At 41.6% G+C, this 18488-nt stretch overlaps 1 protein-coding gene across 5 annotated transcripts in view; it reads right to left on the reverse strand.

Moving 5' to 3' along the window:
* Positions 1 to 2359: 2359 nt before the first annotated feature.
* The window catches only part of LOC117249452 (basic helix-loop-helix ARNT-like protein 2), a 30388-nt gene continuing 14259 nt past the window's right edge, over positions 2360 to 18488 (reverse strand). For 2 of the 5 annotated variants that reach the window (XM_033615124.2, XM_033615120.2), the window contains 8 exons: positions 12776 to 13010; positions 12200 to 12306; positions 8301 to 8451; positions 7979 to 8034; positions 7772 to 7883; positions 7540 to 7633; positions 6763 to 6859; positions 2360 to 6479 (listed from right to left, as the gene is read on the reverse strand). In XM_033615124.2, coding sequence (XP_033471015.2) covers positions 6322 to 6479; positions 6763 to 6859; positions 7540 to 7633; positions 7772 to 7883; positions 7979 to 8034; positions 8301 to 8451; positions 12200 to 12306; positions 12776 to 13010 — 1010 coding nt within the window. In that variant the 3' untranslated portion in view covers positions 2360 to 6321. The remainder of the gene's footprint in view (positions 6480 to 6762; positions 6860 to 7539; positions 7634 to 7771; positions 7884 to 7978; positions 8035 to 8300; positions 8452 to 12199; positions 12307 to 12775; positions 13011 to 18488) is intronic. The other 3 variants (XM_078165128.1, XM_033615122.2, XM_033615121.2) reach the window with 3 other exon arrangements.

The following is an 18488-nucleotide window of genomic DNA, read 5'->3' on the forward strand; positions in this document are numbered from 1 at the left end:
GCGTGGTTTCCCTCTTACGGGGCAAAACAAATGTGTGCTCCTCCATTTAAAGTGCGACAGAATCATAAAAGTACAAAGCAGGTTCACCCAGAAGAGCCCTGGATTGATCTTCACCTTAACCGTCTCCAGTGACGGCCAAGTTCTAGGTAAATGCAAAAGGCGAAGCGCGTATATCCCTTTCGGCCACTGTATTCAAATATGGCGACGCAAGAGGGCAGCCTCCAGCAGACCGCACCCTGCCTGTGTATATAGAGAAATCATTCTAAGCCTATGAGAAGGCTTCCATTTGTATGTGAATTGCATTACACTTTAGTAAATATATATTTATGAAAGCAATAGTAAATATTTGCTAATAAACAACCACATAATTACACATTGTAATTTTAAGTGTGGATTAAAATACTGTGTTAGGTATTAGCCCTGAGCCGAAATAATCAAGTTATCCCGATACAACAGTTTGTATAATGTCTTACAAATTAGCACCCCACTAATTACTTTACGTACTCAACTTAAAGTTACGCAGGTTAGGTTTGGAAAAAAAGAAACATGGTGACAACATACCTTAAAATAACTTAAAGTTTACTTGGTTTCTCATGGTTTCCAAAACTGGTCTCTTGGGGAAAAGCCCTGTGTTTCGTGACTCATCCACAACCCCAGCTGCCTCCTTATGTAGATTGCTTCCTTCTTTACTCGCATCAGGGCTTTGGTCACATAATTACAGTGTCCCTATTTCATGGGTTATGCACAATTTACTGGGTTACTATGTTTTATATACGAACTGTGGTGCATTTCTGTTTGTAGGTGTATGTACAAAACGTACCTTAGAACAGCATGAAATTATCAATTTATAAACTGGACAAAAGGAAAGGTAATGTGATGTTCTTCATCACATGACATGTGGTGCATGTTGCTGTGTTCCAATAGCTGAACTAGTCTACATTGAAAACAATGGATATGAGGGCACAAAGCATTTAAACAGCCCCTAAACTGGATCCCTGATTTGTTTTTCAATGCGACAAACTCGTTTCCTTTTCTTTTATTATCACCCTGTTGAAATTTAACTTTTGTGTGAAAATGGAGTTAAAAATGTTATTGCTAATCTAATAGGTGGAAACATACTAACACCGCATATAGGCCTATTTGGGAACCAATATGATGACAGAAATAAACTGAAGCTCCTTCTATGTTAATACTGTCCAAATGGTTTGAGAAAGCCTTTAACCTTGACCGCAGAAGCAAAGTGCTAACCTTGTAATTGTCTATTCACCAGACCAGCAAAATTCCAACATAACTTATCCATTTGAAGAGGCAATAGAAATCTTCAGTATGTTCAACCTGGTTGGCTGTCCCCTACTGTTGACCTGTATGTGCATTGAGCGCTACCTGGCAGTGCTCAGACCCGTGCTGTACCTCAGAGTGAGGAAGTGGGAGTACCGAATGGCTGTTTCTGCTGTGGTGTGGGCTTTAACCTTGTCCTTCTGTGTGGCTGAAGGTAAGTGTTAGGTGAGAGTTCAACATAGAAACTGTACTAACTTCCAAGCAACAGCTGCTAGTATGGCATCATGTTTGGGGGAAAAATCGGTTTGAAAAAACAACTGATAAAATTTCAGAATGCAACTTTCATCCAAAGTAGAATTTAATGTTTCAAATTGTCATTTTCATTTCCCTTCCCTGTTTTTTGCAGGTTTAGTGGGCAATGTCATTATGTTGCCTATTGCCATCATCATCTCCTGCCTCTTCATCCTCATGCTCGCCTGCCTTGGGGGTGTGGTCTGGTCACTGCTGCAGCAAAGTCCTACCCACACTGCATATGGTAACCAAGCCCGCTCTGAGTCACCCCTAAAGAGACAGGCAGTGGGTAATGTGCTGGTTGTGGTGGTGCCCGCAGTGATAGCTTACCTCCCAGTTCTGGTAATTGTTCCCATGGTCATATACATATACTTAAGTGCGTCTTTGACTGAAACCATGTGTATGGCTTTTGAACTGTCTATGTCATCCCCCCGTAATGGTGTGTTAATAGGTCCTCTGTTCTATCTGTCTAAGGCAAGACAAATGTGCTGCCGCCGTGGAACAGCAAAGACATTGAATGAATAGGGTCATGGTGCTAATATAGATATAATAGATATCTATATTATATCTATATAATATAGAGTTGTTAATTAATTATTTGTGTAATGAAATGCTTACTGAAAGAAGCTACGGTCAGGCTGAACTTAACTTTTTAAGCACTCTATTGGGAAGGGCAGCAATTAAATATTGTATAAAACCTTCAGTTGCTCCTTGTTTCCGCAAAAATATGAGCTACTCACATGATATGAGATTATCAAATTACTGTAACGACAATAAAGAATCTAGACCATTTATGAAAAAATGCTTTACTTTCAAAGACTTCAACCTCTATCCTCTTACAGCAGATACATCAACAACAATTTGCACATAGAAATATTAGACATTTTGTCTTATGATAGCAGGGCATGTTAAACAGGCTTTAGTGTCCATTTCAAATGGCACTGATGGCAACTGCAAATATTGTCCAACAGTTTTGCTTATAAAGCCAAAGACAGCACATAACGGTCAATTTACAATTGAACCCTGTCAGAAACAACATGTGTTCAAGGCGTCACAATCACATTATGCTTTCAAGATTAGAGGAATCAGTGATATAACAGGTGCAGCACGAAGGCCAGTTACTGTGTTTAAAGTAAAATCCACCCCCACATACTCTGTTAATATCAGTCTACAGTACATTTCAGGGGTTATTGTTTCATCAAATCTCATTTACTGTTTCGGTGAACTTACATCCCTCATTTGAAGTTAGGCCATAAGAAAATAAATAATGTGATCATTCATGATTGTGGCCACACCCCTTACTGAGACCTCAACCAGTTTTTTTAGCTCTTTGATTTCAAAATGACACCCAAAAAAAGCCACCAAACAACTAAATTGATCCAGAATGTGGAGTTTTCTTTTACCAGAGGCTGTTTTGGTAATGGGACATTCAGAAATAGATCATCTGCAACAATACTGTCTCCGTGGAATCACAAATTCTATGGCTAATTTTTGTGCAGTGTTGGGCTGTTCATATACTATTTCGGGGCAACAGGAAGGGCAAAGCAGGATGGGCATATTAGACATGACACAACAGTAATAAACTCTGGTCTAATAATGTGTTGGCTTGTCCCTTGTTAACACTGGAAAGCATTTCCCCAAACACGTAAGACAGCCTATACATACCAGGGCTCAGTCCTTTAGTTCACATTCAATATGAAAACCTTAGGGAGAAATACTCCCAGACCCCTCATTTCAAAAATGTGTTTTCCTCTATGGAAATCAATATTTTGGACTTAACAGGAGTGGTTTTCACCTACATTCCTTAGCTAAAGCAGGAATTGTCTTTGTACATAATAAATTGATTTGTGACAGCACAACTGGTATCTAATTATTATGCAAATTATGTAAGTGCAACATGGGAATGGGAAACCTTCAATACATCCAAAAAAATTACCTTTCGGCAAAGGTTGCAACAAGCAGTTAACCTTTTGAAACTAAAGATGTATCATTTAGTTTCGGCTTCCTTCTCTTTACCTCATAGACAGCACTGGGTTGTATTTGTGTGAGTTTTGATTTAAGAAAGTTGAATGTAGAGCCTGTTGCCAACTATTTATCCTGGGACTAAAACTGTAAACATGAGTCAATATTCAAGTATTCATTTAATCAAAAACAGTCCCAAAGTAAAGCTTTGGCCATGAAACACAACTCTGTGGTAGTTTTTGATAGTGTTAGCAGTCATTGCGAATAGCTGTTATTAGCTAGTTGGTAAAATCCGACATTACATGTTGGCGGCCTCATGTAATTTAGGTGCAAGAACTTTTTGTCACAGTATTTTCTGATGGTTCAAAGTCCAATAGTTCTTTAATGCTACAGTTGGTAACTTGAACAAAACTCTGTTGTATGTGCTGAAACCATGACTACATCAACACAGTACTTACTGAGACAGATGCTGTGTGAGAAATCGGATACGTCCAAGGTAGGCTACACTCACATGCAGTACACTGTGTACACTATGCACGCAAAATTTGCCAAGATAGTAGTGTCTCAAATCAAACATAGCCATTGCACACTTAATAGAAATGACAATCGCAAGATATGGCAACCTTTTGAGCATTTTCACCAAAATTTGTCAAACATTTGTCATTTGCCAAAATACATGTTGAGCTGCCATTGCTCACTTGACTTTTTTTGTATTTATTTATTATTTAAAAAATAAATGTGCTTTCATGGCACATTTCTATATGTATGAACATCCATGGCTGATACTGGCTGGCTCTATCACCAGCTGATCTACCAAGTTAATGATAGCTGCCACATTTTGCAAAATATTTACAACTTGTCACGCTTCTGACCATAAATGTAATACTGAAATCTTCGACAGTGAAGACGACAACTTAACATGCATAAACACCAAACGTAAATTACGCCCATAGATCTTATAGCTTACTCCACAACACAAGTAATGTCAGTGCCTGATGATAAAATGTGCCTGCGTTAGCTAGCTGTGTCGTAGGCTACCAAATTATTGCAGGATTAACACAATAAACAAACTGATGGCTTATATTCAAAAAACAGTAAAGTGTTAGTGAAAAATACACATGTATGTTTGTGCAATGCTTCAGTGTTCACCGCGGTAGTTGGTCAACATTTCATAAGTTTGAAATGTGTTTATGGTGAGCAACATGATGACCACTGAGGGTGAAAAGTGTCTAATGTACCACACTAAACTTTTTGACTGATTTCAATGCACTATATGGGTGCTCACAGTGTATTGCATTTTGCCATACTTCTCAGTGTGAGTGCAGTTATGATCTAAAAATAGCAAGTGCAAAGGCATTTAATCTGAGACACAGAAAAGTAGTATGTGAAAACAATTATGCCCGTCCTCCTCCTCTTATTGCCTCTAATGGCATTTGCTAGAGCCTACTGCAGCTCATGGAAAAACCAGTCAGAGCCGAGGACTCTCTAACCTGTTGTCCATCATCAGTGGTCAAAGTGTCAAATGGGGCGGCATTGATCAAATATGAATCAAGATTCTGCTACTGCATTGCCCATTTCTTGCCTAAAATGTTTTCAGGAATGTGTTTCAGGAATATGTTAGTGTTTAGCTGTAAAATGAGAAAGTTTGTAACCATGTTTTAAACAATCAAATAAAGCCCCAGGCACCACCCACATGCCAGAGCAAATTTTCTCATTTTACAGCTAAACAGTACACTAAAATGTTTCTGAAAACATTTTTCACAGATTATCTGTCTCATGTACTTTCGTGTGGATATGGTGACACTTTCAGCAAATATGACAGAAAAATTGCTTCAAAAAAGTTTCCAACTACAGCTTTGATAATGTGCACACACCCAGCATATCTTGTTAGACTCAGCTGAGTTTATGTGTTCTGATCATGTGATGATTCTACCCCTGTTGTAGTGTATGAGAGTTGCTTGGCCACTTCAGTAAAAGTTGACAGCTGCTGTGTGTTGACATAATCAGACTTACTATCTGAATCATTTCAGAACACGATTGACACAATTAGAATCATCTGGACTTCTTTTAAGAGACTAGCTTTCTGTGGCTGTGGGAGCCACAATCCTCTGCAAGAGTGTGGTGTGATGCCTGAGGCATCTCCATATTTGCATATTCAATGAGTCTGCAATTCTTAATAAAGGGGAGAAGTGGTAAATGTTCTTTTTAGCTTTTTTCTGAACTTACCGGACACAGTATCGGATGAACATTATTATTTTTTACATGACTTAAAATGTATCTGAAGGGGTGCTTTAAAAAACAGTAAAAAATGGAACAATCAGAGCATGTTATGAAAAACATGCAAGTCATCACTGGGTACCGAAGGTTTTGCAAATGTCAGTGGAGTTTCTCTAGCAGCACTGCACATGGCAGGAGTCTGATTCTCCTCCAGACCTCAGTCACTCATGGGGGCAAGAAGAGCGAACAGAAAAGTCACTCTGCTGTCTGGGTTTACGCCCCTTTGAGGTTGCTGAAGTGTCACCGAAGAAGACACTGAATTACCACAGGCTCTCACATTCCTTCAGGCAAGAGCCAGGGGGGACCAAGAAGGTAATCACAGTAACAATTATTCCTACAAACTCCTTCTTGAGGCTTCCTCAAGTATGACATGTTGCAGCCTTTGGAACGAGTCCAGTGGGTTCAATTGTGCAAGGCCAGCTCGGTCAGCCACAGAATGAAGAACTGAACGGCCGAGATCTTGGCAAGAAAACGGCACAAAAAGCACGTGAGAGCTTGAAGTCTATGAGCCCTCTAGAAAGGCCAGTGTAAGTCGTCAAAGTCCCCGGATTGACCCATGTTTACATCCGTCTCCAGCATGCTCATGATGACCGCCATGGCTGCCTCGTCGCTGCTGAAGCTGCTGAGGCCTGGCACCACCATGCTGTCCAATTCCAGCTGAGATGGCTCGCCTGAGTGAAACAAAGCAAAGAAAACAAGACTTGTTTCAACAGTGGGGGGGACACATGAAAATGAAAATTTTGAGCATCAAACACTAAATTTCATGCATTCTGAAAATGTTTATGCATCAATTTGTGACTTTTCTGCATACACTTATAATGCATTAAACCTGCTACTTTCATGTTCTCTTGGGGGAGACAAACGTCTATATTCTAGATGCCGATGGGCACATGTCCCCTGGGTTGCCACCGGAAATCTACACCTATGGATTTATGATTATCCTGCTGATGGTACCTGAACTTTCAGAAGTTGCACTGCTGGGGCCGGCTGCTGTCCTCGAGTCAGACTGGGACTGTGATGAACTGCCTGCTGCCTCCTCTCTGCTGGACGCCTGGAACAAGTCATGTGACGTTAAAACACTACGCAAGGCCTCATGGTTGACCTTTCTCCACTGAAGTGTGTAATTAAACTCAGGAAAACAAGTTGTAGAAGTAGCTGCTTTAACATATGCATATTTCTGCAAATATACAATTTTTAATACATCTTAGATTTGAATACGACTTACAAAGACAGTGTAAGGATGTGAGCATGCTGTTGTGAAAATACAACTCATATCAATACTTTAAAAAAACAAAGTGACAGTACTTCATGTTATTGTTGCATGAGGTTGCGAACTCAATCAAATGTCTGGTCACGACCCTAGCAAGCTGCTTCCAATGATGTGCCTGCATCACCACAACTCCCTATGTCAACATTAATTTGCTTGAAAATGTACAATATATGAGAAATAGCCTTTAATTTGCATGTAAATACCATATAACACTGACATTAGCATAAAATTACATATGTCAAAGCACATTTCTCCCTTTAAACTCCAGAGCCAAGCGTTTGAATTAAACATCCATTTGCCACTATAACTGACAGTGAAACAAGAACAAAACACAAGTATAATGAGGTAAGAGTTTGAAGTCCCAAAACATGGAAAAACGAAAGTTAAGTTTACACTGAAAACTGAATGTTTTGGTACAAGTTTAAAGCTGAATGTGCTGTGATGATGAGGAGGTCACTCACACTTGTGCTGGTTTGTGGGGAAACCAGTGGAAATTTCTCCTGGGCTGGGCCAAACGGACTGGAAGCTCCGCTTGATGGAGAGGAGTTCATCCTGCTTCAAAACAGAAAAATACGATTTTAAATATGAATCTATTATAAATATTTTTCTATACATACCTTATTTATACCCCATTCCTACACGATGTCCCCTACCCCGACATGTCATTGCATTTACTCATGTCCCATAATGCACCTGTAAGAGTCGATGAGCTCATTTGCGATTTGGGTCCCTATGCTGCCTGCGTAGATCATTGTGCCCACACCACTGGAAAGGCCAGGAATTATGGGTAATTGCTTTGTGTCTTCTGTGGAAGAAGTGTGCGTTAAGATCAACCTTTACATTAAAAAAAATACACAAAGATATAAATGCCTATATTAATACACAGTATGTGTTTCTTACCCTGAAGTGCTTTTGAGCTGCCTGCCTCCTCATCTTTTGTAGAACTAGTCCCCCTGCTGGTACAAAGGAGTATTTATGCTGCCATATCCATGAACAAACTGTATTTTAAAGCTGTGTTATGGCAACATGATCACAAGCATAATCAATACAAAAACAAAGGCTTTGGACAGTTTGTGTCGAGTAGATTGTATCAGGATTGCCCCAAAGAACAAGTTGTTTTTGCAGCTGTAAAGTGGATGAGTTCGTAACACCTTCTGATAGTGACATTGTATCTGAGACATGTAACACCTGTCCACATCTTGATAAGTAAATCAATACTTACGAGAGAACCCTGTTTAAAGACACGATAAACTCAACTTCTTTGGTCCATGGATTTGTGAAACTAAACCACTGACTTTGGAGTGAAACATAGCAGCCATGTTTTGTTTTGAACCTGTAGCACTGTGTCTCAATCTTCTCTTTGCTTCGAAGAACTGCCAAGAGAATGGACACGAGTATTATCACAAAGCACAAAATAATGTTGCAACAAGCCCCCCGTCTGATGTAAAGATGAGGTGTTGCATATTATTTGAAAAGGTCTACCAACTCTCATCCCCAGGGCATCAAATACTGCAGCTTGGTTGGTGGCCCTCAGCATCTGACAACGATGCACAACACATCCTTTTAGCATCTGTATATGAGATGCTTCGGCTTTCTATTAACTCCAATAAAAACTAATCCACAGCAATAAAAAGTGAGAAAGTCCATGTAGGATGGCGAAGGAGGGATGGGTGTTGAATGAGTCAAACAAGCTCAGGGGCCTCATTTATAAAGCTTGCTTACGCATAAAACGGGCAAAGGTTGTGATTTATAAAAATAAACTTGGTGGGAGAATGTGCGCACCTGTAAGCAAACTCTGAGTCATGCGTGCGCACATTTTGGAGACACTGGGAAGTGGCGACGCAGACGGCGAGGTGGAGAAGTGGAGTCAGATTTTTATTGATGTCTCACACAAATTTAATGTCACGCTACATCCACCTTAGATCCACGTTATCATTGAAATTAAATCCAGCAGCCTTATTTTGCGCTTGGAGTGAGTGATAATTGTTTCATAAAAACGTTTTAAAATCCAACTCAAATCCTGAATTGAAATTCTTTCTAAAAACGTATTTAATCTGCACTGCCTCTAACGTCTCATTGTCCACGCTGTGAGCGCAGGAGGGGGAGAGGATGGCGCGACTGCATGGAATATATTCATTTATTTAGCGAAATATTTCCAGTGCATTTATCATGTCTCGAAATACAACCATCAAGCACAACCGTTACACTCATTTCATCAGCCCTACTTAGATATGTGCTGTTCATGACAAAACCGGCATGAAGAAACGTGTTTGCCTATTACACTTTCATCTTTGAATTGTATTTCAAATTACACGTTGTATTTTGGGATAGGGATACCACTGGTTCATGCTGTAATTCAGGCCGGGAGTCTGATCAGACTAATTGCCATAAACATATAAATACTGCGGTGACCCTCGTGCGTAATTGCGCAAGATGGCGCTGGCACATACTCCTTTTTGCCTCCACCTTTAATAAATGTGATTCTTTATGTCGCACATCACTGTCAAACATCCTCAGATTTAAAAGCAACACATTAACTACATGTTGGTAAAGGAGTAGAAATATTTGGTGTACCTTTAGATCAGACCACTTTTTTTTTTCTCTGTCACTGTCCATGCAGTCCCACAGACACAACTGACAGCATCAGCAGCGTTGATGTGTTGCCACTTTTTTTTCGCTTTCTTTTATTAGTGATCCCGCTGCTGTGGCCACCAAATAAAATCTTTCTTCAGTCCTCCGCCTCCCGTTAAAGGGTCTCTAGCTCAGTCTCGGAGAAATTCCGTTTTTTGGTTCGTTTTTCACACCTGTCGCCGTGACTCACGAGAGAACACTCGCATGCCGGCTTATTTATATGCAGATCGCATTCATGAGGCGATTTGCATGACCATTTATGGTTGAACTAGGATGTGTAGAGGGCAGAATATATATCTGGGTGCGAACAATTCCAGGAGGTCTGTGATTTATAAAGAGAACATTGCATGCAAGTGTGCATGCGCACGGTTTTAGAAATCAGATTATTTTTTGGCACACACCATTTTCAGCTTTTGGGCGCCCATCAACTTTTAGTATGAATCCTAAGCACTCTTTTATAAATGAGGCCCCAGGACTTTTACCCAGGAGACCACTGTGTGTGTCCTGTATAAAAAACAAAAGTTTTTTGTTACCAGGTAATGTAGTTAACAAACGTGACATAGGTAGGTATGACACTGGTCACGTGACATACACTGCTCAAAAATTATAAGGGAACACTTAATTGGCACAGTATAACACCAAGTCAGTTTAACTTCAGGAATATCAATCGGTTCATTTAAGAAGCACAAGTGATTGTGAATCAGTTTCACCTGCTTTGGTGCAAATGAAAGAGACAACAGGTGCAATGGAGAGGCAAAAGCGAGACAACCCCCAAAAAGGGAGTGTTTTATATGTGGTGGCATCAACCCAGCAGCAGGACCAGTATCTGCTCCTTTGTGTGAGGAGGAACAAGGGGAGCACTGCCAGAGCCGTACAAAATGACCTCCAGCAGGCTACTGGTGTGCATGTTTCTGACCAAACTGTCAGAAATCCATGAGGGTTGCATGAGGGCCCGATGTCCTCTAGTAGCACCTGTGCTCACAGCCCAGCAACGTGCGGCTTGATTGGCATTCACCAGAGAACATCAGAATGAGCAGGTCCACCACTGGTGCCCTGTTCTCTTCACAGATGAGAGCAGGTTCACACTGTGCACATGTGACAGACTTGAAAGAGTCTGGAGATGCCGTGGTGAACATTATGCTGCCGGTAACATCATCCAGCATGACTGGTTTGGCGGTATGTCAGTGATGGTCTGGGGAGGCATATCCTTGGAGGGTCGCATAGACCATGTCATAGCCAACGGTACCCTGACTGCTGTTAAGTACCGGGATGAAATCCTTATAGCAATTGTCAGACCCTACGCTGGTGCAGTGGGCCCTGGGCTCCTCCTGGTGCAGGACAATGCCTGGCCTCATGTGGCCAGAGTGTGGAGGCAGTTCCTGGATAACCAAGTCATTGATGCCATTGACTGGCCCTCTCGTTCCCCTGACCTATATCCAATTGAGCACCTATGGGACACTATGTATCAGTGCATCTGACGCTGCCAAGTACCGCCACAGACTGTCCAGGAGCTCACTGATTCCCTGATCCAGGTCTGGGAGGACATCCCCCAGGACAACATCTGCCGACTCATCAGGAGCATGCCCAGATGTTGTCTCAAGTGCATACAGACACGCGGGGGCCATACACACTACTGAGTCACATTATGAGTTGTGATTGTGTGATTTAAGTATTCCCTTAATTTGTTTGGAGCAGTGTAGTAAGTTAGGTAAGTTTGCATACTTTTTCTTTTTACGTTCGGTACATACTGCAGCTGCCCTTACAAAGTACCTCCTGTTGCATGAAGTATGCACATAATTGGGACATACAACCTCGTCATAACATTGTAAGTAAAAAAATGCGATTTGACATTGGCCAAGCTCACCAGGATAGATCTGCTGTTGTTTATTATAGTTATTGCAGCTTCTGTCAGTTGTCAGTAAGCTGTTACGTGCTCAGTCGATGTGATGTAATTTCTGCTGCAAAATGAATTGTGGGTCAGACAAGCCAAAAAAGCATGCTGGCTTGCATACTGCACAAAGCAACCATATGCAGCAGGACATTCTGGTATTTTTGGCAGGCTGCATTTGACGTAGTATATACTGGGACATACTAAATCTTTTTCTGGCACACTATGTTAGTGTGGGTACTGGAACACGTTGCATGATCTTTTTTCTAAACCTAACCAAGTAGATCTGTGGCCACAAGCTGAAATCTAGTTTTTCTGTGAACACAGAAGTTTATTTTGAAAGGACCCTGTAGCATGTAACAAACAGATATGATGGGGTACCTTGAGCATCATAGTTTGATACATAAGCCCACTTACCAAGCTGCTGTATGTGACGAGTTGGGAGTGAGACTATCTTGCAAAGGTCTTGAAATTTTCTAAAAATGAGTGCTGCACTTTTCAAACCCAAATATCTTGTTTTGGAAAGAGTTATCTGAATTAAGTTCTTAATTCAATCAGGTATAGGATTTAAGTTTTCAGTTGTGGTTGCTTTGCTCCATCACCTTGCCTGTGTTTCTCTGCAAGGTGCTGCAGGTCGTCCTGGTGGAAGTACTCATAACACGATGTGCCAAGAACTTCCTGCGGCAAGTAACCGATAACTGTTGTGGCTCTAGGAAAGAGAGAGGATACAGTGGCTGTTTACTTCCTTTGGCTTTCTCAGTCTCTTTCGCCATCTCTCAGGATTGTGTTCGTTCAAAAACAGTGACCCATGAAAATAGAATGAAAGTAAATACTGTATACATAAGCCTCATCAACATTCAGCAGTCACACATTTGGGAAATCTGATTAAATGATTCACTATACTTGTGGTGAAATTACTTCCAAAAAATGAGAAGAGCTTTTCAGGTGATGCCATCAGGATGCATAGCTCCTTCTGAGAAACAATGGCAAAGACAAAAAGGATTATCTCCACTGACAGTTGAACTGACAAAGTTCTGTTAATGCGCTCAGAGGCCTCCTCGCCACAACTCTGCCATTACTTTCTCAGTAGAACCTTGTGCTTAGACCAAATCCATGACTCAACAGAAAGATAGATGGTTACTTGTGTAGGTGGAGGAAGTTAAAATCGGAAAACTCACTGTTGTTCTACAAAAGTGAACTTGCCATCAATGGCACAGCGGGTAATAAACTCAGAGGGCTTAACGCTGATTTCTTTGGACGGCTGATGGGACACCTGAGTGAGGAGGCGGCACACCGTCACCAGGCAGGTCAGGCTTGAAGTTTCCTTGTCAGTGTCACCCTCTGATTCCAGCTGGCTGCTGGGCCAGCTCCGCATGTATCCAGTGCAGTGGAGGGTACAGTATCTGTAAGTGTCTGTGGGCACAAAAACAAGTCATTTGTAAATTGTATTATATTGGATTTTATACTTTTCAACTGCTTCTATCCAAACATTTAAGAAATAGGCTATACATCAGGATCACTATATAATGGAAACTGAGAATGACTGTGCTTCCAATCATTTTTTGCTGCCGTCATCTCAAGATCACGAGGTAATTACCTTATTATATCAAGAAAACAACTTTTGTCATCATGTGATAAAAAGATAATCAACCCATTATCACAAGAAAACAAAAGGATGTTATATTTTTCTATCTAAAGACTATGAGATAATTACAAAAAGGTCATATCCTGTTACTAGACGCATGCCAGACACACCTTTAGTAATTTCATGGCCAACCTACTATGATGTACCTGTGGCGCACTTGGGCACAGGTTGGGATCAGACAGAATGCATCATGAGTGGATGCATTAGAGGCTGTGACAATCACGGCTTCACACATTCACTACTTTCACACCCTTTTTTTCATAGGGCTCCCTTCATGATGATACACTAACAGTTTGGGAATCCTGTGGAGTCTTCCTCAGAGGACGCTTATTGTTGTCTGGGACTTGAGATGAAAATAATTTTTAAACTTGAGTTTGTAACCTGAACAATCTCATCAAGATCAAGATAACCAAGATTGTTTCTTGAGATGACAAATAAAAAAATAGCATTTTGTTTTCTCATTTTAACAGATTGGGGGCTATTTCCAGCAGCAGAGTAATACATATTTCGTTCTTAATCCAGATCAGTGAGTGGTTCTCAACATTTTTGATTTGATGTACTCACATAACTATATTACCTTTATTGAATTTGCAAAAGAACAAACACATTATATTGTGTACTTTTTTATTTAATAAAGTCATGTTACATTTGTATTACTCCTACTAACTGATCAGCCACACCAATAACACCAATAGTAGATGAAGTGAGTTACTTTGATGATCTTGATACAATGCAGTATTCTGCTGGGAAACCATGGGTCCCGGCATTCATGTGGATGCCAACTGACACGCACCACCAACCCAAACGCCACTGCAGATCAAGCACACCCTCTCAAGGCAACAGCACTCTGTGATGGCAGTGCCCCCCCAGCAGGAAAATTCAAAATGCCACACCACAAAAACTGCTCAAGGTGTTGACTTGGCCTCCAAATTCCCCAGATCCAAATGCAATCGAGCATTTGTGGGGACATGCTCATACCACAGAGCCAAGTCACGTTCGTGGAACCTTCTTGGATTGGACTTCAATTGGACCTTTCAAGGCATGGGCACAGAACCTCTGGGGGTATTCTGGGATGTCTGGCACCAGGGCATTGGCAACAGATCATTTGATTACTATGGGTTGTGAGGTGGGGTACAGGCAAGTCCAACAGGTGCTTGATCGGACTGGGATCTAGGAAATTTGGAGGCCAGGTAGACACTTTGAGTTCTTTGTCACATTTCTCAGGCCATTCCTGGGTTGTCTTTGAAGTCTGGCATGGCACATTGCCCTGCTGGGGGGGCACTGCCATCAGGGAGTGCTGTTGCAATGAGGGGGTGTACTTGGTCTTCGATGGTGTTTGGGTGTGTGGAGCATGTCAAGTGGCATCCACATGAATGCTAGGACCCAAGGTTTCTCAGCAGAACAATGCATTGTAATTATTTAACATCATCATCAGTGGTTTTAATGTTGTGGCTTATTGGTGAATAGGGTATATGGCAGAACAAAGTCACTATAAGAGAAAATGATGGGACCAAAAACTTAAAAAGGCATTGCCTCCCTTCTTTATATACTACAGTGAAGTTGTTGAGATTGGCCACTGAGTGGCGCCACAGCTCCTGTTTGTGTCACCACAATTAGGTTTACAGTCAGTGGGATTTGGGCCATGTTGTTACTATGTGGTTATACAATGCTGTATCACTGACCTACTTCCTGTGCAGGACCACTTGTTTTTTAAATTGTAGCATCTGTTTGGGAAAGTCTCATTCAAACTCTGAATTCTTTTCACCAATAAATCACTCAGAAAAACTGAACCACATTGTGAAAAGTCCAGAAGTGACAAATTGTATGTGTTCTAACAACAGAAATTCATTTGTACTCAGAATTAAACTGAAACTGAAAATATTATGTGTGAAGTGGGGAACCTGATGGAGAAAAACAAGTGGCAGTATTATATTACCTTAAATAAACAGAACAGGAACAGAACAAGAGAGTAGTTTTTGTTCCTTCTGTCTGTGGAAAATGAGGTCACGCCTTGCCATACAAACAAAGTTTTAGGCTCACCTACTTGCACTCAACTTTAATAAATTTTTGCCAACAGGTGGAGGGAGGGGTTAGATGAGATAACAACCAAGCTACGCCCACCCCTTTTCACCAGATCTAGATCAGATCCTAAGGGCAGGGCATATTTTCCACTGTATTTTGTTTGTTTTCCACTGGCTGCCCGAACACTGACCTCATTGCCTAGAAACACATTTAAATATATTATTAATCTTTTAGTAAACATTCTCAATCCTCCTCCTCATCTGTTTGGGCCAAAGTGCCTCGCTGGCCCAGGACTGAACATGACTGTATATACAAAGCTGAAAAGTTTCAATCTTTTCAAGAAATAACTCAGTCAGGCAGCTCTTCTCAGTTGGATCACCTCAAGTGCTCTCGAGAGAGCAAGGCAACAGCAATAAAATGATCCAAAATAGCACTGATCCACAGGAGCTTTGGATTAAAGAGGGTCAGTGTGTTTCTCTTTGTATATTTGTAATCTGTCATGTTAGTATGATATTATGGCCAACATGGCTTTAAAGATAACACTTCTGAGATTACAATTGATCTCACCTAGCCTGAAGTGGCAAATGAGTGGGGTGTGCTGCAGAGAGCCCATTCAGTAGTGTCAGCTATCCAGGGCTCAACCAATATGAGATTCTGAAAGCAAATGCAAATCCATCTGGGGCTCAAAGCTCATAGCTGCAATATTATTTTGGTATTTGACCACTTTCAAGCCAAACGCTTCCAAAAAATACAATGAATCAGTATTTCCTGCGCAACAGGGTTTTTTTTTTAGAAAAAAGAAAACAACTCATAATCATAAAACTGTGTTTGAATCCATATTTACAAACAGTCGTTGAGTTGCCTTCAGCAGCACACCCCATCCATCTGGTATTTCAAGAAGAGTAAAACTGAGAATCATTTGGAAGTACTTACTTTAAAATAGGACACTGCTCTGTGCAGGAGCAGAGCCAGATTAGTGCAACTAGTGGTCATGTGCACTGAGGGAAAGTCAAAGCTTTGGTCTCTATCTGTGCATATTTGTCCAAAATGAAGTTAATTCATCATTTCACAATAAAGTGTCTCAATGGGATTATTTAAAGTCCTACCATTAGTTCAGACAGAGCAAACTGCACTGCATTTGTATTTGCTTATTAGTATAAATGGTTTCATTCATACTTCACAATCGCTCAACAATTATGTGGCTTTCAGCTGATTTGTCACAACCAATCTTGTACATTCAAACGTTAAAGGAGCTATATGTAAAAAATCTAAAGCAAATAGTCGTAAAATCCTCCTAATATGTCACAGAGACTAAGGAATAATGTTCATATAACATACTGATCTCACCGACAACAATAGTACGACCAGAATATTCGCATTTAAAAAACATTTTTACAGCCCGCAAATCATGTTTATGTTTTGAATTTGTGTTTTGGCCTGTTGCGCCACCCACCGCCGTCTACCAGTCACACAGTCAGTAGAGTCTCAGCATCAGTTACAGTTATGACTGAGCTACAGCAGCACGGCAAGCAGCATTAGCAGTGTCCCGGTACATAGCATTAGCAGCCGGCTCCTCCTCTGCTGTATCCCGGCAGCAGCGTTAGCAGCAGAGAAGCCGGACTTGCTCGAATGGTCCGCTGGAAAACCGAAGATCAAGGACGTGGTGACATGGCCCTGCTACGGCAGCCGCCCGTGGGCAAACAAATCAGTCTCCAGCATGCCGCTGTCCAGCAACCTCGAATCTGTAGGGGAGGGAGGGCGGACACAACTCGCGGCAGTATTTTGAATTTGAGGGCAGTAACCGTTTCGGCCACATTCTTACATACAGCGCCTTTAAGCAAGGACATTATAACCTAATATTCCTTCTTATGGAGTTCTCCAGGGATGATGTATTTCTCTAGGCTGATGATGACGTTTATGATACTTACAGGTTTTGTTCAGCAAGATAATCTTCACAAATAACACCATTTTCATAATAGATGCAATTACCAGAGGTTAAAAGCTAAGCTAAGCTAATGTTAGGCTAAAAAGAAACTACACCACTGTTGCATGACTAAACAACACCACCATAAAAAAACTAAAGCCACGTTTACTGTAGCTCGGCATGATGACATTCTGTAGTCTCATTTAGCCACTTGATAGCAACCACCTTTTTAAAAATACAAAGAAACTTCAAACTTCATCAGTGTGGTATTTACTGACACATTTTATATTGAAGAACAAAACGCAAAAGTCTCTTAAACAGACTTTGGGCTCTAGTTTCCCGGCGCAGCGCAGGGTGGCGAACCCCACACAGAGCTAGTTTCGAGCAGCCCAACCCGAGGCGCGCTCAGTTTGGTAGTTTGGCAGACCGAGGTGTGCTGAGATGGGTGTGGCGGCGCAGCAGGGGGAGGTGTCGACAGATCCAGCTTGGCGCAGTGACAGTTTCGTGCCAAAAGGCTTCGCCGAAGGTGCGCTAAAAGCTCGCCATCTGAAACCAGGTCTACTGTCAGCATAGGCGGAGCGCAGCTGGTGTAAGCCGAAGTTTGGCTGACCAGCGGACAGTGCGCACACGTCACCAAAACCTCACAGGCAGGTTTCCAGAATATCAGGCACATTAACAATGCAATAAATACCCAAAAAAACACTAGTCAATGCAACTATCTGCAATCAGCACTTAAATGTATCTCTATATCGACTGTCCCGTCACATCTGATGTCAGATCAAAGGGGATTGGCACCGTTTGGCACGTTTGGCACACGTAATGGAAACCCAACCTGATTTGATTAACAAAACTAATGAGTTCACATCCCTCTCAGCCAACCACAAACAGCCACAGCATCAGATAGGGAGTATATATTCAGCATCTGTCATCTTAGAAAAGTCAAAAGAAAAGAAACAGAGTGAGACTGCGAGAGAGAAAGAAAGAGCGCGTGCACGCGCACGAGAGAAACGCAACATTGATTTACAATTGTGGTGACCTCCTCCCAGGCTACCTTTGCATCATCAGCCTGTGGAGGTCTGCTCGCAGTTCCGTATATTCGGACACTGCGAGCTTGGACCTCCCAGACCAAAACATCAGTTTCCTCCTGGGAGAAGTTTGGCCGTCTGACGCTGCTGCTCTCTTCTGCCATGGCGAATTGAGTAAACTCTAATTACGCCTTCGCGCGGTGCATTTAAGGACGAGGAGAGGGGCTCATTTGATTGGTGTGATGTGTGTAAAACCCACTCCACGCCTTCTCTCC

This window comes from Epinephelus lanceolatus, chromosome 23, assembly GCF_041903045.1.
Source record: "Epinephelus lanceolatus isolate andai-2023 chromosome 23, ASM4190304v1, whole genome shotgun sequence".
Classification (NCBI taxonomy): Eukaryota; Metazoa; Chordata; class Actinopteri; order Perciformes; family Serranidae; genus Epinephelus; species Epinephelus lanceolatus.